This window comes from Lissotriton vulgaris, chromosome 1_1, assembly GCF_964263255.1.
Source record: "Lissotriton vulgaris chromosome 1_1, aLisVul1.2, whole genome shotgun sequence".
Classification (NCBI taxonomy): Eukaryota; Metazoa; Chordata; class Amphibia; order Caudata; family Salamandridae; genus Lissotriton; species Lissotriton vulgaris.
Genome location: NC_141685.1, coordinates 1,637,121,418 through 1,637,148,794, shown reverse-complemented (window position 1 = coordinate 1,637,148,794; position 27,377 = coordinate 1,637,121,418). Strand labels below are relative to the sequence as shown.

At 48.3% G+C, this 27,377-nt stretch overlaps 1 protein-coding gene across 2 annotated transcripts in view; it reads left to right on the top strand.

The window, feature by feature from the left end:
• TNPO3 (transportin 3) overlaps positions 1-27,377 on the top strand; it is a 1,270,791-nt gene that overhangs the window by 776,546 nt on the left and 466,868 nt on the right. For both annotated transcript variants that reach the window (XM_086918869.1, XM_086918868.1), the window contains exon 15: positions 2,799-2,859. In XM_086918869.1, coding sequence (XP_086774995.1) covers positions 2,799-2,859 — 61 coding nt within the window. The remainder of the gene's footprint in view (positions 1-2,798; positions 2,860-27,377) is intronic.

Below are 27,377 nucleotides of genomic sequence, written 5' to 3'. Positions count from 1 at the left end.
TTTGGCTAACTCAACTTGCCTCCTGACTGTATGGATATCATAAGGGAGGCAAGAAAGCCCACCACCAGAGCATGGTATGCGGCAAAATGGAAGCGGTTTGTCATTTATTGTGCCGACCACAACATCAACCCGCTAGATGCATCTACTCACAACATCATTTGTTATGTTACATCTATACAAATGCAATCTGTCCTATGCTTCCATTCGTATACATTTGTCCGCAATAGCAGCTTATCTCCAGAACAGGCAGCATCTCTCCCTTTTCAGAGTGCCTGCCATCAAAGCCTTTCTGGAGGGACTCAAACGAGTTATTCCTCCCAGACACACACCAGCGCCTGTATGGAACCTAAACGTGGTCCTCACCAGGCTGATGGGTCCACCTTTTGAGCCTCTACACTCATGCGAGGTTCAATTCTTGACGTGGAAAGTGGCTTTCCTAATAGCAATCACATCGCTACGACGAGTTAGTGAACTTCAGGCACTAACTATCCAGGAGCCATTCATACAGATTCACTCCAACAGGGTGGTACTCCGCACTAACCCTAAGTTTCTGCCTAAAGTGGTATCGCAGTTCCATATCAATCAGACTATCTAACTGCCAGTGTTCTTCCAAAATCCTGAGTCGGTGGCAGAGAGAATGCTCCACACACTAGACGTCAAAAGAACTCTAATGTACTACATAGATAGGACCAAAGATTTTTGGAAAGCAAAACAACTGTTTGTTGCCTTTTCGCCACAACACAAAGGCAACCCCATTTCCAAGGCAGGTATAGCCAGGTGGATTTGCTATCAAAAGTCCAAGTGCACATTAACGGTTCCCCCAAGGGCCCATTCCACGCGAAAGTTGGGGACCTCCATGGCTTTCCTTGGAAATATTCCTTTAGAAGACATATGTAGAGCAGCCACATGGCCTACCACACACACATTTACAAAACACTACTGCGTAGATGTGCACTCCAAACAGCAAGCAGCTGTAGGGCAGGCTGTTCTAAAAACACTTTTTCAAACTGCTGCAGCTGGCACAGGCGGCCGCCGCTAATGGAGGGACTGCTATGTATTCTATGCACAGATATGAATTCAGCAGCCCACATGCCTCGAACCGAATATGCAACTTACCAGTATGCATCTGTTCTTGGCATGTAGGGCTGCTGACATTCATATCGCCCGCCCTCCTCCCCTGCGCCTGTAGCGGCTGCAGCACTCAGAATTACTCTTAGCATGGTCATCACTTACGGTGTTACACTCCATCTTTGCCACAATGGCGAAAAACAATCTGAGGATGGAGTGGATGCCCATGCGCACTGTAGTCCAGGGGAAGAGCCACCTATCTCGTGATACTTCTAAGACTCTTCCAGGACAACAATGTGCAATCATCCGGACCCAACACTAGGCGGCGATCTATGCACAGATATGAATGTCAGCAGCCCTACATGCCAAGAGCAGATGCGTACTGGTAAGTAGCATATTCGTTGTTTTTTAGAGTACCAGCAATAAAAGCTTTTATGGATGGATTAAAAGGAATTATTCCTCCTAGGTTACCACCCTCTCCAGTGTGGAAACTAAACATTGTTCTTACAAGGTTTATGGGACCCCCTTTTGAACCTTTACACAAATGTGAATTACAATTTCTCACATGGAAAACAGCTTTCCTCGTTGCTATTACCTCTTAGAGTTAGTGAGATTCAAGCTTACACTATACAAGAACTATTCTTACAATTACACCCCAACAAGGTGGTTCTAAGAACTAATCCTAAATTCCTTCCTAAAGTAATTACTCCTTTTCATCTAAACCAATCTTTTGAGTTACCAGTGTTTTTTCAAAACCCAGACTCTGTAGCAGCGAGAGCTTTTCACACAATAGATGTCAAAAGAGCTCTTCTCTATTACATCGATAGGACCAATTTTTTTTGCAAAACAAAGCAACTGTTTGTAGCTTTCTCTCCACCACAGAAAGGCAACCCCATTTCTAAATCAGGAATTGCAAGGTGGCTTGTTAAATGTATACAAATATTCTATCACAAAGCAAAACGCACATTAACAGTTTCTCCTAGAGCGCACTCCACACGCAAACTAGGAGCCTCCATGGCTTTCTTAGGAAACATTCCCCTAGAAGACATCCGCAAGGCAGCAACATGGTCTACAACACACACCTTCACTAAACACTATTGTGTTGTTGTGCAAGCCAAGCTGCAGTAGGCCAAGCTGTCCTTAAAACTCTCCTTCAAACTACTGCAACAGACACAGGTGACCACCGCTAGGGGAAACACTGCTGCACAATCAATGCAAAGTGTGTAATCTGCAGCTCATGTGCCTCAAACGGAAAATGCTACTTACCAGTATGCATCTGTTCTTGGCATGTAGAGCTGCAGATTTCTACACGCCCTCCCGCCTCCCCGGAACTTGTATCTGTTCCAATTTTATCTCAATTAGATATACACGCATGGACATCCTTTCTTTCTTTCTACTGACTCAATCATTTCCCATCATGGCGAAAAACATTCTAAGGATGGAGCCGATGCCCATCCGCACTATCGTTCAAGGGAGGAGTTCCCTATTTTGTGACTACAAAGACTTCTTCCAAGATGACAACAACATGCAATCATCCGAGGCCAACACCAGGTGGTGATCTAATTCTAAGTGTAGAAATCTGCAGCTATACATGCCAAGAACAGATGTATACTGGTAAGTAGCATTTTCCTTCCGACTGGCTATGTGGGTGTGACAAAGAATTCTGTTTCTTTTTAAAGCTTTGCCATTTTAAAGAGTTTTTTTTTATTTGCCCTTTGTTTTTTTACCAGGCATACTAATCCAGTTGTGGAAAATGGACAGACACATCCGTGCCAAAAAGTTATACAGGAAGTAAGTGAAAACCCGTACTAGTCTGTCGTCTCATGGAAATAGTTACCTGTAATGCTCAGTGGTTCCTGACTAGGTTGTGTTTTGCCTAAAGACTGGACATAGCGTGATTTGGCTATTTAAAAATCTTGTGTCCTCCATTGATGAAATAATTGTTGCCAGTTTTCCGGGACATTTGTCTACTCTGTTGCTGCATTAACTTTGTGGGAATTGAGTAAAACAAGAGAAGTTTAAACGTTCTAGGCATTCAGAAAGCATACACAGGGACTTATGTTTTGGTGTGCTGCTAGTTGTCTGTTTGATGGACAGGAACATGAGTGAATGGTTTCTATTCTGGTGGATATTTCTAACTGCAGATTCCTCGCATTTTGAACCCTGCCAGGCGCCAGACTGGATCCAGAAACTTTTGCCAGCAATTGCTTATGCATGTTATAAGGTGGTGTAGTGTAGTTCCTATAGTACCCTTCATGCAGGACCTGCTCTGTTTACAGATAATTTATATTGTGGTTTTGGTGGTAGACTGACACTGTACACCCCCACTGAATATGTTAGCCTATGTTTTGCATTAGATAGCTCACAGTGCCACTAGAATCTCCTATTATCAGAGAGATTCGTTTTTGGCAACCTTAGAACACAATAAACCCGGATTCCTCAGACTCGTAGAAACAATATACTACTTTTCACCCAGTCACTTGTGCTTGCTTGTTTTGCTCTCAGAGAGATACACAGAAGATACAGTTGGTGTGTTTACAAAAATAATTTATTGTACTGTTGTTCTCATGTTAAACAAATGTGCTGCTACAACTGTGACACAGTAGCAGAGATATAGAATCAGCAGTAGAGTAAATAAATAGGAATAGCATTGTTATACCATTTTGCAATAGCCATGAATAAATAAATGAATATAAAATGTTTTCATAAAATAAAGTGCGTACTCCGAAGACGCCTGTCTAGATGTACCTAGCATGTGAGTAGGTGAGAAAAGAACTTAAGCGCCTTGAATCCCACTAGGATTTAGTTGAACCCCATTATCTGAATAGTGAGAGTGTGGGACTTCGTCCTGGACTTGAGTTGGACACCCCGCAACGGATAGTCAGACCACTGTGCACTGGACCGAATGCATGTTTGAGCCCAGCATCTCTGGTCAGTGTGTCGGCCTTCAAGTCTCTGTTCCCTCCTGACTTCTGATAGCAAGAGTTGCTGTATTTATACAGTCTATGTATGTGTTATCCATTGTTCAATATTAGAATGACGTTGGGGATTAAATCTTGTGCGTCGATGGGAGATGTGAACTTTACCTCCTGGAGAGTGTACTCTTAAATTATTCATATGTGATAAGGATGATGTCTTAGCAATATCGATTCGGAAAATCCCACCCTCTGCATGTAACTAGGTGAAAGGTTTAGTCCATAAATGGCTGCAGTCCTTATAAGGCGTTATGTCCCTATAAGGCTTTCTGTCCGTATTTGGAGTTATGTCCTCATAAGGCTCGTTCATATGAAATGACGGGGACATGATGTAAGTGTACACTGTTCCCTAGACCTATATCAGGGTACCGATATGAAATAGAACACCCACTCCGCCTAATACTTAACAATAATAATACACATTTGGGACACACATTTATAACGGTGTCGGAGCATAAAATTATCAAGCATTCATTTAAAATGTTTCTAAAAAAGTTTAAAAAAAATCATTTTAAAAACCGTTTAAAAACAAGGAAAAATAGTCTTTGTGAAGTTTGACATTGTAGTAAAGTTCCACAAATCACAGTTCTAAATGAGTTCAATCACACAAGTTGAACTACTGCAAGCTTACTTAGAAGGCCATGCTTTATCAGAAGTGTCCCTTTATAAAAAGTTCTTTTGGAAAGAAAGGGGAAAGATAAACTAAATTTGTTCCCAGTACATGGTGAGCCAGATTCAGATTATATGTCCTGGCTTGGAGACATAAAATTGTTGCTGCCTGCTGCCGTTGGGGACAAACATTGTAGTACCTCGCATAGCACATCAAGAGTGCATAGATGAAACTCCGTGCTCCCAACAGCTGTTCGAGAGGCAGCTAGTGCTGTAGTTGATACCTCGGTGCCAAGGATGGAGCTGAAATACAACTCCGTAAAGAGCACCTACGGATCCTCGAGGAATGCATGTGTTAAGATGGGAATACTCAGAGGACTGAAACAAGCACGGGACCGCAGTGGTTCCAGCCTGGAGTCTAAGTCCGCTGGCGTCTCTGTTAGAGGTGTCAGACAGATGCCCAACTCGTATTCTCCTCCGCAAAACAGGCATCGGAAAACTGGTACAATGCTGTCTACGAAGACTGGTCTGAATGACAGGAACCAAGAAGCACTTAGTTCTCGAAGGCGAGGTGCACCCAGATGTTGTACCATGCGCTCACGGTAATATCTTTCTAGGAGAGCGTTTGCAATCTCGCTGGCGGATGGTCCGTCCATTGTGTAGCAGGTAAACGACAATCAGGATTTCAGCAATAGCAAGCAGGATCAGAGGTAGACCCCCGAAAATGCTTACAAATACGGAGTGTATAAAGTTAGGAATGGCTCAGAGGATGGTCTGGAAGGTGTTAAGGAATACTGACCCTATGGTCCTAAATAGGTGTGCAATACAGCTCGTATCTGACGTATTAACAATACGATCCATAATTTCTATGAAATGTCGGGGGCAGTTAGTACGCATTAGCGCCTGTATCTCTGGTCCGTACCTTCGAACACGGCGACCGGGAAATAACGGAGGGGGAGTTTCAACCTTTAGGCACAGTTGGTTTGAGTTTTGGATACAGCGCGTATGCCGTTTTCATTACTCGTTCTCCTCCCGGTAAAGACTTACTAACAAGAGTAAGAAGATTCTCTTACGCCTTGATCGTGACTTGCAAAGCTCCTAACTACACGAACCCGGCTGGGTCGTGTCCTATCATTATCATTATTTGATACCTTTCAGCAACGAGGGCACAAGACCTCACAGTGCCACTAACCGGATGTTATGCAAGTTTATCTGTTGTGATCGATAAACAATAGACCTACAAACGATTGAAAGTTAGATACTCATCCTAGAACAAGCCCTGAAGATTCGCAGTGTGGGTGTTCCCTGCGATGAAACACGTGTTGGCTGATATTTGGAACAAATAAACAGAAGTGCTACTTCAAGAAAAGACTTTCCTAATTGTCGCACAGTCGACGGAATGATTTGTGATTTTCTCAAAGAGTTTCTTAACCTGCTTAAAGAATGATGCATACATTATTTGTCTTATAGTAAAATTTACACTGCTGTTATATAGCTCTCTTTAACTTGTTGTAGTGCAGAGGCAACAGAGTTTGTTTTTGTCCAGTAGACTACCTTGCTAGTCCATGCTGAGCGGTTCAGAGGTATTTTCCGCTCGCCTCATTGCCCAACTGATTACTATCATTTGTTACTACTGCTGCGGATTACAGGATAGTGCGCCCAGTAATTTTGGAACAATCTAAAAAACCTCATAGTTGTATTAAAGATGTCCTACTCGTATTCTCCTCCGCAAAACAGGCATCGGAAAACTGGTACAATGCTGTCTACGAAGACTGGTCTGAATGACAGGAACCAAGAAGCACTTGGTTCTCGAAGGCGAGGTGCACCCAGATGTTGTACCATGCGCTCACGGTAATATCTTTCTAGGAGAGCTTTTGCAATCTCGCTGGCGGATGGTCCGTCCATTGTGTAGCAGGTAAACGACAATCAGGATTTCAGCAATATCTGAAAGAAACACGTTAGTATTAGATTCCTTACCTTAGAATATCCCCAGGCGTCAGTCTGGATCCGGAAACTTTTGCGTAGCAGTACCCCTGCGCGTCGGTAGGCGTCGTCTGCAGGCGTCCCCTGCGGCTCCGCGTCCGTCGTTGGCGTCGTGCGCTGTGATGACGTCGCTGGAGTATATAGACGCCGCCTCCGCGCGCTGACGTCAGTTCTTCTTTTTTCCGCGCCAGTTAGCGCAGATCCGAAGAGCAGTACTCCGGTCTTTGACCAAGTTTTTTGATCTTTTTTGATCTCTGAATCTTCTACGGTGCCGGTAGGATGCCCGGTTTTAAGAAATGTGACGACTGTGACCGGACGATGTCGGTCACGAATCATCACCGACTCTGCCTCCGGTGCCTGGGCCACGACCACGACGTGGACGCCTGCATCGACTGCCGGGCCTTGACTAATAAAGCTAGGCGGGAGCGGTCCCGCAAGCTGCTCGAGCTCCGGGTGTCGGCCCCGCGTCGAGAGCGGTCCCGGTCCGGCCGGAGGTCGAGGGAGCGATCGACGGAGCGGTCGCGGAGCCGTCACGGGCGCTCCGGGAGTAGTCACCATTCTTCTGGTTCCTCAGGTAGGAAGCACAAAAAGTCGGGGCGTCGTCATCGTATCCCCTACTCCCCCCGACGCTCGCACGAGGCGGCCGGGGGTTCGGGTGGCCCCACCCCCGCGGCTCCGCCTGAGTCGCCGACGCGGCCTGCTCCATACCCTGCGGTCCCTCGGCAAGGCGCGTCCCCCGAGGAGATAGAGGCGTTCCTCGTGGCCATGAGGGCTCTTTCTCCTCCGGCGGGTTCCGCGGCGTCTTCGGGCCCTGTGAACCCGTCTGGGGGCCCTAGCGGCTCGGGTGACCCTGCCTCGACGCCGTCTGGTGCTCCGGCCCCGGCGCCGCAGACAGCTCCGATCCCGGCGCCGCAGAGGCCCTCGGGGTCGACGCCGGCTGGTCAACCGGCCTCTCCGGCGCCGATTCCATCGGGGCAACCCCTGGCGCCGCCGGTTCCCCGGCGCTCCGGCGCCGGCTCCGGGCGGCGCCGTCCCCATTCCCTCTCCGAATCCGGACGCAGAATCGGACCGGCGTCGATCAACGCCGGGCTCGACGCCGATGGGGCCTGTGAACCCCGAGGAGCCGGTCTACAATGTTGACTCCGAGTATGGTGAGGATGTAGAATACGGAGAGGGGTGGGAGGGGTCCTGGGACCCTCTGACACGCGAGTGTCAGTATGACATGGACTGGACAGGTGACGCCAGTGGTCTGGATGACTCCCCCAACCCTGGTTTTGTCTCGCCTCCTACCGTGGCTACGGAGGAGGGGGCTGCCTATTCAGTGGTGTTGATGAGGGCTGCCAAGGCCTTACACCTTGAGCTCCCCGTCGCGGCCGTGAGGACTAACATCCTCACCGAGGTCCTCAAACCGCAGTCATGCCCACAGGAGCCACTGCTGCTGTTTAACGAGGCCTTAACTGACGTTCTTTTGGGCACGTGGTCCAGGCCCGCTTCAGGTTCGCCTGTTGATAGGAACGTGGCCAGACGCCACCGTCCGTGTGCGGACGACCCCAAGTTTCTGTCCACCCACCCCACCCCTGAGAGTCTGGTGATCCAGGCCTCCACCTCCCAGACCGCATTCCCGTCGGCCCCGCCCGACAGGGAATCAAAGAGGTACGACCAGTATGGCAAGAAGGTCTTTTCGTCCCTGAGTCTGGGACTGCGGTCTTGCAACACCGTGTGCCTCTTGGGCCGTTACACCCACTCTCTGTGGGACACAGTCGCGGACCTGCTGCCTGAATACCCCGCGGAGGTACGGGCTAAGCTCGGCAAGGCTATGATTGAAGGCCGAGATGCTGCAAGATATTCCATCAGGTGTGGTCTTGATACGACCGACTCGCTGGGCAGAGCGATGTCCACGGCGGTTGCGATTCGTCGCCACGCCTGGCTGAGATCCGCCAACTTCTCGGCTGATGTCCAGAATGCTTTGATGGACATGCCGTTTGATGGCAGTCGCCTGTTTGGCGACAAAGCGGACCACGCGCTGGAACACTTCAAGGACTCCAGTGTCACGGCCAAGTCCTTAGGTCTCTCGACCCAGCGCCAGCAAACGGGTTCGTTTCGCTCCTTTCGTGGCCAAGGAAGGGGCGGTCCCACACGTGCTGCCAGCCACGCGCCGCAACAGAATTATCAACGCGGTGGCGGCCGTGGAAACCGCCGTGGTGGCGGTCGGGGACAGCGGCGAGGTCAGGCCACACCTACCCCCGCAGCATCTGCCACTAAATCCTCCTAGTCCGACCTTTCAGGCCCATGTGACACCGGTGGGAGGCAGGGTTCGCCATCACCTCTCCCACTGGCGCACAATAACGTCGGACAGGTGGGTGCTGCAGCTCGCCGGAAGGGGCTACTCCCTCCCCTTCGAGACAACCCCTCAAGCCATGCCACCGCAGAACCACCGTGTGTCGGGGGACCACTTGGCACTTCTGAAAGAGGAAGTTACGGCCCTCTTGGCCAAGGGGGCCAGGTTGCTATTCCCACTACTTTCTGGTACCCAAGAAGGACAAAGGGGGCCTACGTCCTATCTTGGATCTAAGGAACGTCAACAGCTTCCTCCGGAAGGAGAAGTTCAAGATGTTGACTTTGGCTCAGGTCTTGGCTGCTCTAGACGCACAAGACTGGATGGTAGCGTTGGACTTGCAGGATGCGTACTTTCACATCCCCGTCCTGCCGTCCCACCGGCGTTACCTGCGGTTCACAGTAGGCCTCGAGCATTTTCAGTTTATCGTGCTCTCCTTCGGCCTTACAAGCGCCCCACGGGTGTTCACCAAAGTGATGGCGGTGGTCGCAGCTCATCTGCGCAGATTGGGGGTCTCAGTCTTCCCCTATCTAGACGACTGGTTGTTGAAGGTGGGCTCGCCCCAGACAGTCGTCAGCCACCTTCAGATGACGGCAGATCTCCTGCACCAGCTGGGGTTCTCCATCAATGTGCCGAAATCACACCTGTGCCCCTCTCAAAAGCTCCTTTTCATCGGAGCGGTTCTCGACGCGGCGCAGTTTCGGGTCTATCCTCCGGAACGGCGAATCCAGGATATACAGGCTTTGATTCCAATCTTCCAGCCGTTATCCCGGGTTTCGGTCAGGTTGACGCTGCGGCTGCTGGGGCTGATGGCTTCCTGCATCCTTCTGGTGCATCACGCCCGGTGGCGGATGTGGGCTCTGCAGTGGGACCTGAAGTTTCAGTGGGCCCAGCATCAGGGCAACCTGTCCGACCATGTCTTGATCTCGGAGGGCACTGCGAGACAACTGCAGTGGTGGCTTACGGACCGCGATTGGGTCAGAGGCAGATCCCTCTCCCTTCCCCAACCGGAGCACGTTGTTGTGACGGACGCGTCCCTCCAGGGCTGGGGAGGCCACTTGGGAGAGGCAGAGATCAGAGGCATCTGGTCTCCGGCGGAGTCCCGGCTCCATATAAACCTGCTGGAGCTGCGGGCGATTTGTTTGGCACTGAAAGCGTTCCTCCCCTTTGTCAACGGGAGTGAAGTGCAGGTGTTCACGGACAACACCACCGCCATGTGGTACTGCAACAAACAGGGCGGGGTGGGGTCGTGGACCCTTTGCCAGGAGGCTCTGCGCTTCTGGCAATTGCTGGAACGTCAGGGTGTGACTCTGACGGTTCAACACCTGGCAGGTTCTCTGAACGCCAGGGCGGACGAACTCAGCCGTCGGTGCTCGATGGATCACGAATGGCGTCTGAACTCGGACGTGGCGCAAGGCCTCTTTCGGCAATGGGGAGAGCCTTGGTTAGATCTATTCACTACAGAAGAGAACGCACAATGTCATCAGTTCTGCGCGTTGGAGTTTCCAAGACGGCACTCGCACGGCGACGCCTTTCGACGCGAGTGGAGTTGCGGTCTGTTATACGCCTTTCCGCCTATACCACTTCTGCCCAGAGTGCTGAAGAAGATCAGGCGCGACCGGGCCCAAGTCATCCTTGTGGCTCGGGACTGGGCTCGAAGGTACTGGTATCCCGAGCTACTCAGCATGTCAGTCGGTCCCCCGATCCGCCTGCCCCTTCAGGAGGACCTTCTGTCACAGCAACAGGGGACGGTCTTCCACCCGAACCTGTCCAGCCTCCACCTCCATGCGTGGAGATTGAGCGGCGACAGTTGAGGCCATTTGACTTGCCTCCTGAAGTCTGTGATGTGATTCTGGCAGCCAGGCGTCCCTCCACAAAGTCGGTATACGCCTGCTGGGGGAACAGATTTGTGGCATGGTGCACAGCAAAGGCTGTGGACCCTCTTTCTGCCCCTCTTTCCGAGGTTCTCCTCTTTCTTGCCCAGCAGGGCTCTGCTCTGGGCACTATCAAGGGCTACCTTTCTGCCCTTTCGGCCTTTCTGAGGCTGCCTGATCAACCTTCTTTGTTCAAGTCCCCTATTGTAACAAGATTCTTGAAGGGCATCACACACAGGTATCCTCCTGTTCCGTTTGTGATGCCTCAGTGGGACTTGAACCTGGTTCTCACCTTCTTGATGTGTGCTCCCTTTGAGCCGCTTCATTCCTGTCCTCTCCGTCTCCTGACTTTAAAGACGGCCTTCCTGGTCGCCATCACCTCTGCCAGGAGAGTGAGTGAGCTCCAGGCTCTTTCTGTCAAACCTCCTTTCTTGTCCATTCATCCAGACAAGGTGGTTCTGAGGACTAGACCTTCTTTCCTGCCCAAAGTAGTTTCTGCTTTTCACATCGGGCAGTCCATCACCCTCCCCTCCTTCTTCCCGCCTCCGCATCCTTCAAAGGATGTAGAGTGGCTCCATCGTCTGGACCCAAAACGTGCGCTTTCATTTAATATGGACCGCACACGCCAGTTCCGGGTGGATGACCAACTGTTTGTTGGCTACGTGGGTGCGAAGAAGGGACGGGCGGTACATAAACGGACCATCTCTTGGTGGGTCGTTCTGTGCATCAAAGCGTGCTACTCTTTGGCTCGGAAGGAGCCTCTGGTTGGGCTGAGGGCCCATTCCACTCGGGCCACGGCGGCTACTACTGCCTTGGGCCGGGGAGTCCCTTTGCAGGACATTTGCCAGGCGGCTACGTAGGCCTCGCTGCACACTTTTGCGAGGCACTACTGCCTGGATAGTCAAGTCCGGAGGGGATGGCTTCTTTGGCCGTTCTGTCCTCCAGGACTTTCTGGTGTAGGAATGTATTGGTTCGCAGACCCACCACCGGGGTTGGTATTGCTGGGGTATCTATTCTAAGGTAAGGAATCTAATACTAACGTGTTTCTTTCAGATGAACAAGTTACTTACCTTCGGTAACGATATATCTGTAAGAAACATTAGTTAGTATTAGATTCCTTACCGACCCACCCATCCTCCCCGTTCTGCGAACTGATACCTAGGGTTAAGGACATCCCTTTCGGGGCCCTAGTTTCAAATGGCGCCAGTGTTTGTTCTCACATGGCTCTGTGTGTTCTGGCGCGGAAAAGCTGTGTGCAAAGAACTGACGTCAGCGCGCGGAGGCAGCGTCTATATACTCCAGCGACGTCATCACGGCGCACGAAGCCAACGACGGACGCGGAGCCGCAGGGGACGCCTGCAGACGACGCCTACCGACGCACAGGGGTACTGCTACGCAAAAGTTTCCGGATCCAGACTGACGCCTGGGGATATTCTAAGGTAAGGAATCTAATACTAACTAATGTTTCTTACAGATATATCGTTACCGAAGGTAAGTAACTTGTTCAGCAAGCAGGATCAGAGGTAGACCCCCGAAAATGCTTACAAATACGGAGTGTATAAAGTTAGGAATGGCTCAGAGGATGGTCTGGAAGGTGTTAATGAATACTGCCCCTATGGTCCTAAATAGGTGTGCAAAACAGCTCGTATCTGACATATTAACAATACGATCAATAATTTCTATGAAATGTCGGCGGCAGTTAGTACGCATTAGCGCCTGTATCTCTGTCAAGGTCCTCGCAACTTGAAGTTCAAAGGTTTCTCAAGCGGAGGTTAACGGCACAGTATGCTATAAAAGCATGGCTTTCATTCTGCTCAAAGCAGCAAACTGTATAAAAGAAACATTCAGTGAAGGCCATACTGGCTCCTCCCTGATTGTATTTGTCAGAGGAAACGATACTTACATACAGCAAGTAACCCTAGTGTTCACTGTGACCAGATAGGCAATGCCCAGGATCATCCCACAACAACCTTGATTGTTCAGCATCAAGTAACTCCCATTCGAAAGTAACTCAAACACTGGTGTGACCACGGCAGCTGGAGTTCCTTTCATGTGGCAAGACATATTAGAAACTGAACCATTACAAGCCCCGTGCTAAACAATATCTTGGCACATGAGAGAACTGCTTAAAGCGCTCTTGCAGTTGGTACCACTAAGAAATACTTCTCGATCCCCATTCCGGCATCAAAATCTATATGGTAAATCCCAGGATTTCCTAATGTATTCTTTACCCAACTTTTCATATTTTTCTGCCTTTTTTCAAGGTGATATTGAAACTGAAAGGTAGTGACCGGGAGCGTAAACTGGCCGTGGATTAGCCACTCTGTGGATGTTAATTCAGCCACTGTAAATGGTAGCCCGTCCGGTTTTTCAATTTGCAGCATTGTATATTTTGTTCCACTTTAAGCCATTTCTATCTGTGTATCAGTTAGATACATTCTGGAAATAGATGTACTGTTTATAAAACGCCAAGGCACAAAGCCTGTACGAAAAGATTTCAGCGTTTAGCTTAATAGCATAATAGAAAGTAACTGTGATTGGCTGTGTTGTAATATGGCTAAATCCTGTTCCATTATGTCAATAGCAGAAGATACAATGTCGCCCAATGAATATACTCTGGAGGTCAAAGTTGTTAACCCATTATCCACCACAGCTAACGCTTTTTCTAAGTTTATACGGTCTATTTCCCATATTCGCTCTGCGGCTTCTTGTTGGGAAATCTTCCAGATTTCATTATAGGCAGCATAAATGCCTTCATATATGAAACGTTTTTGAGGTTGTTTCCTAGGTCCTAAAAAAGTCCCTAAGATCATGTCTTGTGTGTGAGAAAGTGGCTCTATATATTATGGACCAGAATAAGGTATAGTGTATATAGAGTCCACAAACCCCAGAGGTATAACAGAGGTTAAAGCCAGGTGTCACCTTACTCTCAAAAGTGGTAGCTTGGTCGAGCAGTAAGGCAGTAACAGAGGACAGTGTAAACCATTTGTTGTACACACTCATTCAGCAAAAGGTTTCACACACTCAATTATTATTGAACCAACAGGTATCAAAATATACTGCCTCAATATGAAAGGTCTTGGATAATTACTATGCAGAAAGGCAATAAACTTTGTAAACACCATAGGTACAGGGGTTGCAGTAGGCAACACAATTCGACACACAATTTAGCATTGAGCTCAATGGGTTTTTCTATATAAACGCAGTTGATTAATTTGTAGATTACTTTAGTAGTTCCAGGACTGGATCCTAGATTCAGCCCTGGAGTCCAAGCTGAAAACAATTTAGTAAAAACGTTTTAGTTATTGCAGTGATATTTCAGGAATATAAAGCTATTTTAAAAGTTCACACTTGGAAACTTTTCAACAGAAATCTGGCAATGTTATCCAACTGGAGAAAAATCAGGTTGTAGGTAAAGTACGATCTAGTTACTTTTGTAATCCAGTACTGGGTTCCTAGGTCCAGCACTGGGGTCTCAGCTTAAAACAGGTAAGTAATTACGTTTCACTATTTGGTATGATTTTTAAAGAATATTTAAAATTTTCAAAAGTAGACACTTTGAAGAAATATCACAGAAAAGCATACAATGGATTCCTATGGAGAAAATTCAAGTTACTATTAAACCCGACTAGGATTACTTTTGCGGTTCAGTACTGGGCGACAAGACGCAGTACTGGCTTCTCTCCTGATCACAGGTGAGTACTTCGGAATTCGGATGATTTTATGTGAGTATTTTAAGTTTTCAAAAGTAGGCACGTAGAAGATTTTTCGAGTCAAACCAGTCAACGTTATCCAATGGCTGGTAAGTGAGTTGCCGGTTGCCAGGGGGAAGTTAGGGTTCTGGGCATAGACTCAGGGGGCCCCCAGGGTCAGGTAGGTAGAGTGGGTTCACCCTCAACGGCACAGGGGCAGACTGGTGCAGAGGTAGTTTGGTCTAATGTTATCCAATATGGGGCAGGGGTCCTCCGGTTGGTGACTGCTGGCTAGCAGGCCACGCGGCTGTGGGAGCTGGGCTCCTGGTCACTTGCTCAGGGCAAATGGGGAAGTAGGATAGGGCACAGGTTGCGCTGCCTGGGGTACTCGGGCGGCTGGGTGCAGGTTGCCTTTGAGCCGTCGGGCGCTCAATGTTATTTATGGGAAAGGGAACTAAGGCTGCAGACTCTGGGACAGTGATTCTTCAGGTGCGACCACCACTTCGAGAGGTAAGTTGGGATCCTGGAAAAGAGGTAGGTACCCCAAAGGGAGGCACAGGGGGTTGCGTAGCTCCGGGTGTTTATGTTTATGTTTTTGAGATTTTTATTGCGCACAACTACCCGAGGGTGCCTCGGCGCATATCGGACTGCCTGGGACAGATAACTACCAGATGACTCATTGATTGAATAACCAGGTTTTCCAAAGGTTACGGAAGATGGTAAGTGTGGGACTGGTTTTGATGGACAAAGGAAGAGAGTTCCACAGCCTGGGGGTGGCTACTAAGAAATGTCTGTCTCCCCAGCTTGTGGTTCCGGTCCGTGGGACAGAAAGGAGGTGGGTACCAGCGGAGCGAAGAGATCTTTGCGGAGCATAGATCTGAAAAGCCTCTTTGAGGAACCTGGGTCCAGAGTCATGGATGGCCTTGTAAGCAATGCAAAGTGCCTTAAACTTTATCCGACTCTTGACTCTTAGCCAATACAGGTGACGTATGGCCAGAGAGGTGGGGCGGCGGCTAGGGATGCCAAGCAGAATTCTGGCCGCTGCATTTTGCACCGATTGTAATTTGGATAAGATCTGTTCTTGCGTGCCAAGAAAGAGAGCGTTGCCATAATCCAATTTAGAGAAAACAAGAGTGGTGATCAAGGTTTTCCGTGCCCCTGGAGGGAGATATGGCAACAGCTTTTTGATCTTCCTTAGCGTGTAGAAAGACGATGAGACCACCGCATTCACGTGGTGTTTAAACAGCAGCTTCTCATCGAACATAACACTGAGGTTTCTGACCTTGGCAACCGGAGTGGGGGTTGGTCCCATTTCACTGGGCCACCAGATGGAGGACCATTCCGGAGCAAGGTTGCCAAAGGTCATGACCTCGGTTTTGTCCGAATTTAACTTCAAACAGTTGCTTGACATCCATGAGCTAATGGTCCTCATCCCTTCCTGAAATCTTGCAGCCACAGCTGGCCCATCTTTGTGTATCGCCAACACCAGTTGGGTGTCATCCGCATAGGTGGTTAAGCGAAGACCCTGTGCTTTAATGACTCTCGCCAAATCCGCCACATATATATTGAATAATGTGGGGCTTAGCGAGGAGCCCTGCGGCACCCAGCACAGAAGGGTGAAGATGGGCGAGTATAAAGTGCCTAGTTTCACTGCCTGAGTGCGATTAGCCAGAAACGAGGCAATAAGGTCCCAGGCAAGATGGGTCACCCCCAGGGACGTGACACGGTCGATCAGGATGAAATGATCGACCGTGTCAAAGGCAGCGGATAGATCTAGGAGTACAAGGACTGCTGCCCCACCCTGGTCCATTATAGTCCTGATCTTGTCCGAGGCTTTTATCAAAGCCGTCTCTGTGCCATGGCCCTTCCTGAAGCCGAACTGGGTATCATCTAGAAGTTGGTGGCAATCGATGAAACCAGACAGCTGTTTGTTCATAATAGCTTCAAATATTTTGGCCGGGAATGTGAGGCAAGCGATAGGTCTATAATTAGCTGAGTCCGCGGGGTCCAGGGAAGGCTTTTTTAACAAGGGCTTGTTGACCACTTTTTTCCAAATTTCAGGATATAAGCCTGTTAGGAAGATGGAGTTGCATAGGTCCGTGAGCGGAGAAGTAATAACCTCAGTTAGGGCACTCGGTGTAGGAGGGGGACAGGGATCTAAAGGAGACCCAGATTTAATGGAGGTGATTAGCTTGCTAATCTGGTCTGTCGTGACCATGTGGAAGTTAGGAAAGGTGGGAGTGAGTGGGGAGGACTGAGGAAAAAGATCAGTGTGGTCCGAACCTATAGGGGAGGAAAAAGATGAATAGATGTTCATGGCCTTGGTGAAGAAAAAAGTTGCAACGGCGTTACAGAGGTCTTGAGATGGTTCACTGGGAGGCCCTATCGGGGGATTGGAGAAGGAATCGACGACTTGAAAAAGCCTTCTAGCAGAGTTCTGGGCAGACTCAATCTGGCTTTCTTATATAACGCTAGCGCATCTTTATAAGTTTGTTTATCTGAGAACCTATAGTGCTTGCGCCAGCGCCTTTCTAAATTCCTGCAATACTGGCGTTGTAGCCGAAGTTCCTCTGTGAACCATTGGGCAGATGGCCTGGCCCGGTTGGAGATAATGGTTTTAGCTGGGGCTACTTTATTAACCCCTTTAGTGCTAAGGCAATATTTTGCTTCTCATCTAATTTCCATTGAAATCAATGAAAAGTGCATGACGAGTTACCCTTGTCATTAGCAGCCAAGAGGTTAATGGCATCCAGAATCCAATCCGGATATCTACTGGACAGTAGCGTGGGGTGCGGTGATAGTTCATAAGAGGATTCAGCCAGAATATTGGACAAAAGAGGATAGTCGATGTTTATCCAGGCTCTGGTAGTAATGGGGGTGCGGGAAGTGTATTGCGGGGGATTGGGGTTATGAGCCAGGATAGTAAAGATAACTGCTGAATGGTCTGACCATACTACAGGAAGAACTGTAGTCAGTGAGATGTTAGGGTTGTTGGTGAACAAGCCATCAAGCGTATGGCCTGCTTGATGGGTGGGGGCTTCCACCAACTGCTGTAATCCTACTGCAAGTAGGTCGGAAATCAGTTGGGTGGTGTCTTTGTCCCCTAGGACTTCCAGATGAAAATTGAAGTCCCCCAAAATGGTATAGTCAGAATGGCCCAAGGAGAGTTCCGTAAGATCAAGAGTCGACCGGAAGCTGATTTGTGGACCAGGGGGGCGGTATATAAGAATTCCCTTAAAAACTTGATTGTGGTTAAGTGTAATGGAGAAAATACAGGCTTCACAATTCAGTCGGTGAATGGATTTGATTTTAGATTGAAAAATCCCTTTATGAATAATGGCTAAGCCACCACCTCTCCCCGTAGTTCTGTCCAGTCTTACCACACAGTAACCCTCTGGTGTGGCTGCACAGAAATCCGGGCCGGAGGCAGCGTCTCCCCAAGTTTGTTATGAACATGATGTCCAGCTCCTGACTCCCGATAAATTCTCTAATTTCTAAGCTATGTTTCGGGAGGGAGCGGGCGTTGATAAGCGCCAAGCGAAAATTACGCTTAGGTGTGGGGCAGATGCTAAGAGCAGACGGAGTAGGACAAGGGAGAGTGTAATTACAACCAGGGCATGGGGCAGGGGCGGACACAAGGCAACTAGGGGGTGGCAGAATCCGGCAGCGCAAGTTAGTGGTGGGTATATTGAGTTCTCGTAACTGAGAAGAGGAATAGCAGATGAAGGTAGTGTGGGTATCAATGAGCCAGGGGGGGGTGGCCCTGGTCCAGGCCCAGACGGGCCCAGACGGGCTTGCCTCTGGCGCAGACGAGAAGAGGGATTCATTTTATCGTGTCCAGGCCCCCAATTGGCCGAACACTAGAGCGCTGTCCTCGCCCTCAACTAAGATGGCGGCCGCTGTAAGTGCGGATAGGGATCGAGTGCGGAGGTCTGGAGAAGCCCTAAATCGGCTCCCTGAGGCTCCGGTGGTCCCTACAAGAAAGCACCCGCAGTTAAGGCAATGCGGCGTGAAGAGGGAATGAAATAAGTTCTAGAGGTGCTCAAGTAACAAAGCAAATAAAATCGGAAATGTGCCAAATACAATGATAAAAACAATGGTAGCAGATATTCAGCAAGTTTTTAAAAAGATCTTATCCCTAAACTCTTCCGCCTCAGGAGTCTTGATTACATATGATGAGCAAGGTGACAGACGCTCTTTTTTCCGTGTCCGGGCACCCAATCGGCCGAACACTAGAGCGCTGTCCTCTCCCTCAACTAAGATGTGCAGGGGTGTCTTTAGGTGTCGGGAAATCTTACCCTAGGCTGGTCTCGGTTGGAGGGGTCCCTGGTTCTGAGGCTGCAGGCGTCGTCTGGTTCGTCGAGGAGAGTCTTTGGGTACTGGACTTCAGGTCCCAGTCGCCGGGGGGGACATCCTCGTGGTCTTGGATCTCTCGGGTACGGGCCAGGCTCGGCGGGTGCAGAATGGGCAGGTATTGAGCTTCCTGGCTGGCAGGGGCTGGTTGTTGAAGCAGAGCCTCTGCTTATGGGAGTCCCAGTTTTTAAGAGGGTCAAGGCAGGCAGGTTCTCAGGGTGTCCCTAGATTTCTGTCCGCAGGAGTCGCCGGGATAAGGAGGAGCAGGTTCCTGGATCGACAGGCCGGTAGGGCTGGGGCCAAGTCAGTGGGTATTGTCCTGTTGTTAGCAGCTGCACGGCGGGTATTCTTCTTGATCTTCCTTCTGCTTTTCTTATTGGGATCTGAGGAAGGAAGGTTCAGGGTGCCCCTAAATATTCAATTTAGGGGCGTTACAGGTAGAGCAAGGGCAGGGACCAATAGGTCTCTGTCCTGGGGTGGGTACACCCCCTAGCCTGCTCCTCTCGGCAGGAGCCTAGCTGTGATTAAGCAGGGCTCCCCATCTTCAAGATGGCCAGAGCCCGGGGTCGTGCTTCACCTCGCCGCTCCCACCTGGGGGGTGGGGTTTGCACAGGCTGGCACCCCCCCCCCCCCTTCCTGACGTAGGGTTTCCCACCAGTCTTCCTGCCAGAGTGGGGGTTAGAACCGGTGGGGGCCAGTTGCTGAATACAGCAAATGGTCTGGAGAAGCTCACAGAGGCGGCCTGCCTTTGATGCTTCCCCCTGCACCTCGCCCAGGATGTGCATTGTTGCAAGCCCAGGAGCGCGTGGGTTCTCCACCCAGGGGTCCAGCAACATGTCTGGAATTTATTTAGGTACTGCTGTGCTGCCTTTGCGTGATGCGATGACAGCTACCGTAATATCTCCGTCTATTCTTGTGTTTGCACGAGTCAGCGCAGCTACGGAAGCTGTGCGAACAGCCCCCTTTGCGGCTTCATCAGTCAATGAATTCCCTTCATCGTGAACGCCATCACGTTGATGACTCAGTGTATGGATCACACGAGTCCTCGGTAGCTATGCTTTCAAATTCTGCTACCTGTTCCCATAGCATTTTGTGCTAAATTATGCTTACTATTGTATCTTTAAACCTGTTTTGCTCCCAATGCTGTACTCCTTGTACGACTGTACACAATAAAAAAGAATCACAAACGGTTAGTGTGGGGAATTTGTGATCCGTATTTACGAGTACCAGTATTAGTGCTTTTAATGCTGCCAACTGAGCCGTGCAGTCTCCTAGAGATTGCGTTTTTGTGCAACTAGGATGTAACTTGCCATCACACATGCGACCTTTAATGATAGCACATGCCGAAAAATATTACTGCTTACTTCCTGTGGCCGATTTTGCAGATCCGTCCGTATGAATAATATATTCATATCGTTCTAGAGGCAGGATTTCATTATGTAGAGGATATTCTTGTTCATACTGCAGGAATGCTTGTGTTTTTGAACTTGGAACAAATCTGTATTCAACATCTGTTGCAGTAAGAGAATTAGCCCCTTTGTACCCGTCTTGGATGTAACACTTTCGCGTTTGGAATGCTGGCCTTGTAACTGCTTCTAAAGCTGGTGCTGGTTATGACAATGCGTTTTCCCTGAGCCAGTGCTCTTTCTTTTGCTACAGCAGTCTGAACAGCTACAAGTATTTTTTCTGTTGAAGTCTAACGCATTTCTACATTTGTGTACAGGTGTGATTTGTAAGCGATGGTATGGTTTCTCCTTCATTAAAGGTCTAATAAGTGTACCCGCAATTATACGGATCACTAAGTGGCGTACGTTTACGCGTGTTTGTAAGTGTTTGGAAGCAATCATGTCTTCCTGGAGTAAACATAGAATATTAGTATGTTCTTGTGTCCAATCTCTGGTTGAAAAGTCAGGTTTCATTAAGTCACAGAAAGGTTTTACCCTTTCTGCGTAATCTAAAATGTATGTCCTGCCGAAATTTAGGAATCCTAGTATTGTTTGTACATTTTTAAATTATTTTGGAGGATGGAACAGCGCACACTTTTCTAAAAAGTTAGCTGCCAGACCTTTGCCTTCACTTGACAGCTCATTTCCCAAAAGTCGAACATTGAGATGGTCTATATTTAATGCTTTTTAAGTTGAATTTGTAGCCCTAGCTGGCAAATCCCATAATAATGGTGCTTACCCTGGTCAAGTGCCTCTCTAAGTTGTCATCTGTCAGATAAATATCCACATACGACAATGCTTCATCAATTTTTTTAAGTAACTCTGTTACTCTTGCTGAGAATACTCTGGGGCTATTCTTATACTCTTGTGCTAGTCAACAAAATTGTTGTTCGGACCCTAACGCACTGAATGCAGTCAGATACCTGCTTTCAGGCGCTATATTTTGTCTGTAAATCTTCGGTGGAATTTTCAGTTAAATGCTAATTACTTTGTAGATTACTTTTCTAACCACAAGACTGGATCCGAGATTATATCCTGGGTCATGTCCTGTAAACAGTTAAGTAAAAGCGTTTTGGTTACAGTAGTTTTAAAAGTTGAGACAGAAACTTTTTCAGTTGAAATTACCAATGTTATCCTATGGAAGGAAATTCAATTTGCAGGTAAAGTATGTTCACGTTACTTTTGTAATTCAGTGCTGGACTCCTAGGTTCAGCAGTGGGACATCTATGTAAAACAGGTAAGTAATTAAGCTTTTATCGTAGGCACGATTTTTAAAGAATATTTGTAAGTTTAAAAAATCGACACTTAAAAACTTTTGCAGCGAAAAGCAGGCAATGATATCCTATGGAAGGAAATTCAAGTTACTGGTAAGTACGGTTAGAATTACTTTTCAGGGTTAGTACTGGGCTCAAAGATGCAGCACTGAGGTCTCTCCTGATAACAGGTGAGTAAATTGAAATTCGTTGTTCATCTGATTTTGGAGAAATATTTTAAAGTTCCAAAACTCCACAATTCGAAGAATTTCCAAGTGAAACCAGGCAATGTTAGCCTATGGAAGAAAAGTAAGTTATCGGCTTTTAGGTAAGTACTGGAATATACTTCAAGAGGTAGGTTGGGATCTTGGAGGATAGGTAGGCACTCCGGAGTTGGGAACAGGAGGCCAGGGACCGCCGGGTGCAGGGGTTTCTTTTGACGTCGGGAAATCTAACCCTCTGCTGGTCACGGTTGGAAGGGTCCCTGGTTCTGAACTTGCAGGCGTTGTCTAAGTCGTCGAGGAGGGTCCTTGGGCACTGGATTCCAGATCAGAATCGCCGGAGGAACGTCCTCAGGGTCTTTGTCCACTCAGGCACAGGCCGTGCTCGGCGGGTGCAGAGTGTGCTCGATTGGTGGTTCCTGGCTGGCACCAGGGGTATTGCTGTTTGAGCAGAACCACTGCTCATGGAGTACCAGTCTCTAAGAGGTCAAGGCAGGCAGGTCCTCCGGGGTTCTCGAGGTTGCTGTCCACAGGAGACGCCGGGATTTTAGCAGGATCGGGTTCAAGGATCAACAGGTCGGTAGGGCTGGGGCCAAGTCAGTTGGTCTCTTGTTATCAGCTGCACAGCAGTTCTTCTTGTTCTTCTTTCTCGTTTTCAAATCAGGATCTGAAGAAGGAAGGTTTAGGGTGCCCCTAAATACAAAATGTATGGGTGTTACAGGTAGGGTAACTTGGTCCCTGTCCTGGTGGGGTACACCCCCTAACCTGCTTCCCTCCTGTGGGAGGGGGCAGGAGCCTAGCTGTGAGTGGGTAGGGCTCCCCATCCTCAAGATGGCAGTAGCCCGTATTCGTACTTCACCTCGCCTCCTCCACCTGAGGGGTGGAGTTGGCACAGGCTGGCACACCCCCTTTCCTGATGTAGGGTTTCCCGCCAGTCTTTCCTCCAGAGTAGGTGTCAGAACTGGTGGGGGCCAGTTGCTGAGTACAGCAAGTGGCCTGGAGAAGCTCACAAAGGGGGCATGCCTTTGAAGCTTCCACCTGCCCATCCTGGGGAAGGAGACCTAGCACCTCGCCCAGGATGTGCATTGTTGCATGCCCAGGAGAGCGGGGGCTCTCCACCCAGGGGCCCAGCACCATGTCTGCAGTGTGGCAGTCTAGGCAGCCGTATGGCAGTCAGGGGGCATCTCTAAGATGCCCTCTGTAGTGCATTTTACATTAAATCCCACACTGGCATCAGTGTGGGTTTATTGTGCTGAGAAGTTTGATATCAAACTTGTCAGTCTTCATTATAGCCATTATAGTGCTGTGGAGTTCGTAATGACAACCTCCCAGCAACATATACTCTTAATGGCATCACTGCACTTACAGTGCCCAGGAATGGCCCTGGGTACTGTAGGGGCACAGGGCTCATGCACCTGTGCCCACACCACTGGCATAAGGCAACCAGCTAAAGGGGTGACTGATGTATGCCAGGGCAGTGAGTTTGTGGGCATGGCACTCGGGGATGTGTGCCATGTCGACTCTTTGTTTAGTTTTGCACCAGGACACTCAGCCTGCAAAGGCAGTGTGTGTGTCAGGGTGCAGGGCCCCTAAGGGTGGCGCAATAAGTGCTGCATCCCGCAGGGGTCTTCTCTGGTCACAATGCCCTGGGTACCCATGGTACCATTTACCTGGGGCTGACATGTGGCCAGAGATGCCAATTGGGTTTTAGCTTCAGTAAAGTTTTAGGGAAGGAACACAGGCCCTGGGCACTTGATTGGCATGTGCCTGCCAGAGGCACACTCAGTCAAAGCCCATCAGCAATTCAGCAAAAAGTGGGGGCATACCATGCAAGAAAGATGGCACTTTCTCACAAGGGGTTCCTACTGTATACCCAAGGAAGGGGTGGGATAAACTCAGGGGACCCACCTATGGGAGGGTCAGGACCGACGGGTGGCTACCCCTACATCCTGTGTCCAGTTTTGGGCCAGAGCAGGGGCTGATAGCCCCTGCAACCAGTTTGAGCTGGACTATGCACAGGGACACCAAATGTGCCCCCAGTGCAGACATCAAAGCACTCTTGAGTGCACCTACCCATCCCCAATACACGGATGCCTGTCTGGGAGGTGGTTATACCTCCCTGTGACAGGAAACCTATTGTCCAGCCTTCCCCTACCAGAGATTCGTCCAGCAGCAGGAGGGTAGACTTGTCTGTGGCTGGCAGCATCCATCTTGTGATGCCAGGGTCGAGAAAGCTGGTAACAGGTGTACTGGTGCTGTCATATTTCTCCCTCTAGGAGGGTGGAATCATAACTCCCACACCAGTTACTGGTATGATTCCAAGGTGTTTGACACCAAACACAAAATGTATTCTGTGCAGCTGTTTTAAAGTTCGCATTTACTACTAGGTTATAATGCACCAAACAGTATATGGTATGGCTGCGTCACAGAACAAGCCCGGATAATAGATTCTGAAGGCTGCAGAGGGGTCCTGCTCATGCATGGGCACCCTCTCACATAAAACCCATCACCCTGCCTTCAGGATTGATAAGGTCTCCCATCGGGGTGACTGATAGGTTTATATGTGCAGTGATAAGGTAGATATAGTGAACCTATATCTAAGTAAGGGGTGCATGCACCACCCTACACAGGTTGCTGTAGTAGACCTGTGGTGTCGATTTGAGTGGCCTCTCAGGGGTGGCATAATACATGCTGCAGCCCCTGGGAGGCCTCTGGGGTACCTATGCCCTGGGTATATAGTATACCATATACTAGGGACTAAGGGTCCCCCAGAATCCAATATGGAGTGTACCTAAAGTACATGCAATCAGTTTATAAGAGAAAGCAGCTAGGCCGGGGTCCTGAATAGCGTGATCCCAGCCAGACAAAGTCGAAAACCGTGAAACATCAGCAAAAAGTGGGGGTAACTATAAGAAGCAGATCCTACTCCCCTACATATTGGATATTGCCTCTGAGCATAAGGTCAAACTTTTAACGGGATCTCGTGGTAGGTGGAGTTCTCATCCCACCCTGCGTGATTTTTGTACAGTGACGGAGCTTGGGCTACTGCCCAATCCTCTGCATATGTATGTTTAAGGTGAATGGGAACATAGTTTAAAAATGCTGGAAAAATTATTTATACTTTCCCCCCTGGGGCACTCCATCACGAATACAGGTGTCCAATCTTGTTCTGCTAACAGGATGTCATAACCAGATGATAAGTTCTTCCAAGAAAGACCTTTTACTTTCCTGGGCTGGTCCCCCTCCAACTGGAGTGTTATTTCATATAACTTATGGGGGACGCTCACCCTAGTATCTGGTGTTTCCACCGTGATATCATTTAACTCCGCTGTCACATTCCTTCTGGTTCAGGCGATCTATTGTTACTTCTGCCGCACTGTCTAGCATCGTCCGAGCCCATTCCCCGTTCAGAAGTTGTGTCCTCAGAATTCTGGGCAAGTCTGATTTTCAGACCAGCAACTTTCTTTTTCTTAAATTGAGGTTTTGGATTTTGCTTATCTTCTTTATTACAAGTAAAGTCTTGAGTGTGCTGCTTGTCTCTGGACTGTGTGCGCTCCTCTCTATTTTCTGACCGTCCTTCTCCTTCTGAGCTTTTATTCGAGCCCTGAAAGGAAAGAGAAGAACGTGCATTAGTATCCTGATACAGGTCAGGTTTCCTAATATTATCCCTATTACGAAGGTTGTACCTCTTTTCAGAGGGCTCCTGTGGAGGACACCTAACTTGGGACTAAGATCTCTTTTCTTTAGTTTTCTTTTTTATTATCCCTCTTCTTTTTAGAAGAAGTAGGTATCTGCTTAGAAGTGTCCTTTTCGGGACAGCCCTGTAGTTGAGGTTTTAAAGCTTCCCCCCCTCCCGCCCCAACTATCCCTGCCTAATTCTGCATACGCAGTTTCATTTATTTTGGGTAGTTCATTCACCTGTTCTAATGGAGGGAACTCCCATAGGCGTTGGCGGATTGACACTGATGCGGTTTCCCCCTTAATATTAGCTAGTATTATGGCTGATACCTGGTTGTAGTTATTTAATAACTTACTCCCTAAGTTTAGGGCACGTTCTGCTCCAAACTCATTTTGTATTTGTCTTAATACATCTGGTATTACTGCTAACAAAGGAATATCATGAGTTCTGATATATATGGCAGCAAAGACTGTACCCCAAGAGGTGCAATCCTCTAACTGTGGTGGAATCCTCATGGGCAAGCAGATGGTTACATTCAGTGTTTTTCAAATGGTGTTTTATTTGGGAATACTGCTTCTAACTAGGTTATTTTCTGAGCTACCCAGAAAGGAATTTGTTCGAGTTTTGTGGGCACTTTGCCCATTACAGTGTGTAATGTTTGTGGAGTAATTTTAGTACTTGTGCTCTGTGTAGGAGCTTCAGTAGGTGTAATTACTGTTGATTGGACCGCAAGTGTCCTTAACACAAAGTGTAATTTTTCTGTAGAGTTTTATCAACTCTTTGTGTTGAACAAACAGTTCATCACCTGGCATTGTGTCAATGTCTGGATGTGATGCATAGGTCGCTAATATCGGGCATGTTGCTCCTGGTCTTACTAAAGGACCCAGCCTTGCTCTTGTTCTTGCATGGGGTAGGGCACCATTAAACCCAAAAATATGTTCCTGGTAAGTAAGCAGTATCTCAATCGGATTGTAGACCCCTGCAACTTCTTCATGTTTATATTAATGAAAAGTTTGTGTTACCGCATTCGTTGCTGGGAATGTACTCCATGAGTAGAATACCTCTGTTTTGAAATCTTCGTGTGCCTCTATCACGAATATTAGAACACTTCTTCTGGGTGCTAACCCATTTTTGAGTAGTCTGTCAGAGTATGCCTTACATTGGGTGCAATCTGTATTGCACCAGTATCTTCCTCACCCTCTGAGTGATTAAGTACCTGGTCTATTGGGTTTAAATCTCCGTTTTTGATAGACATTGTGTTTAAGACATGGAATAACTGTCCAAGGAAATTTAGAAAAGGTTTTATGCACAATTTTGGGAAAGTTCTCCTTATAGCTTGATTAACCAACAGCCAATAAATAGGATATCTCGACTACTCAACTGTGGCGGAGTTTTTTGCCTACCCACTCCAGACATCTCTGGGTTTTGTAAGAAGGGTCTCTGAGAATTAGCACAATGGAGCTACTCAGATTCTATTGTTAAATAAGTACCAAACCAAACAGTTGGGTGCCATTAAACCACATTGGGCGCCATGTAGTGTAGTTCCTATTGTACTCTTCATGCAGCACCTGTGCGGTTTACGGATAACATATACTGTGGGTCTGGTGGTTGACTGACTCTGTACACCCCCACCGAATTTTAGCCTATGTTTTGCATTAGCTAGCTCGCAGTGCCACTAGAATCTCCTATTATCAAGAGATTCGTTTTTGGCAACCTTAGAACACAATAAACCCTGATTCCTCAGACTCGTGGAAACAATATACTACTTTTCACTCAGTCGCTTGTGCTTGATTGTTTTGCTCTCAGAGAAACGCACAGAAGAAACAGTCTGGAATGTTTACAATAAGAATTTATTGTACCGTTCTTCTCATGTAAAACCAATCTGCTGCT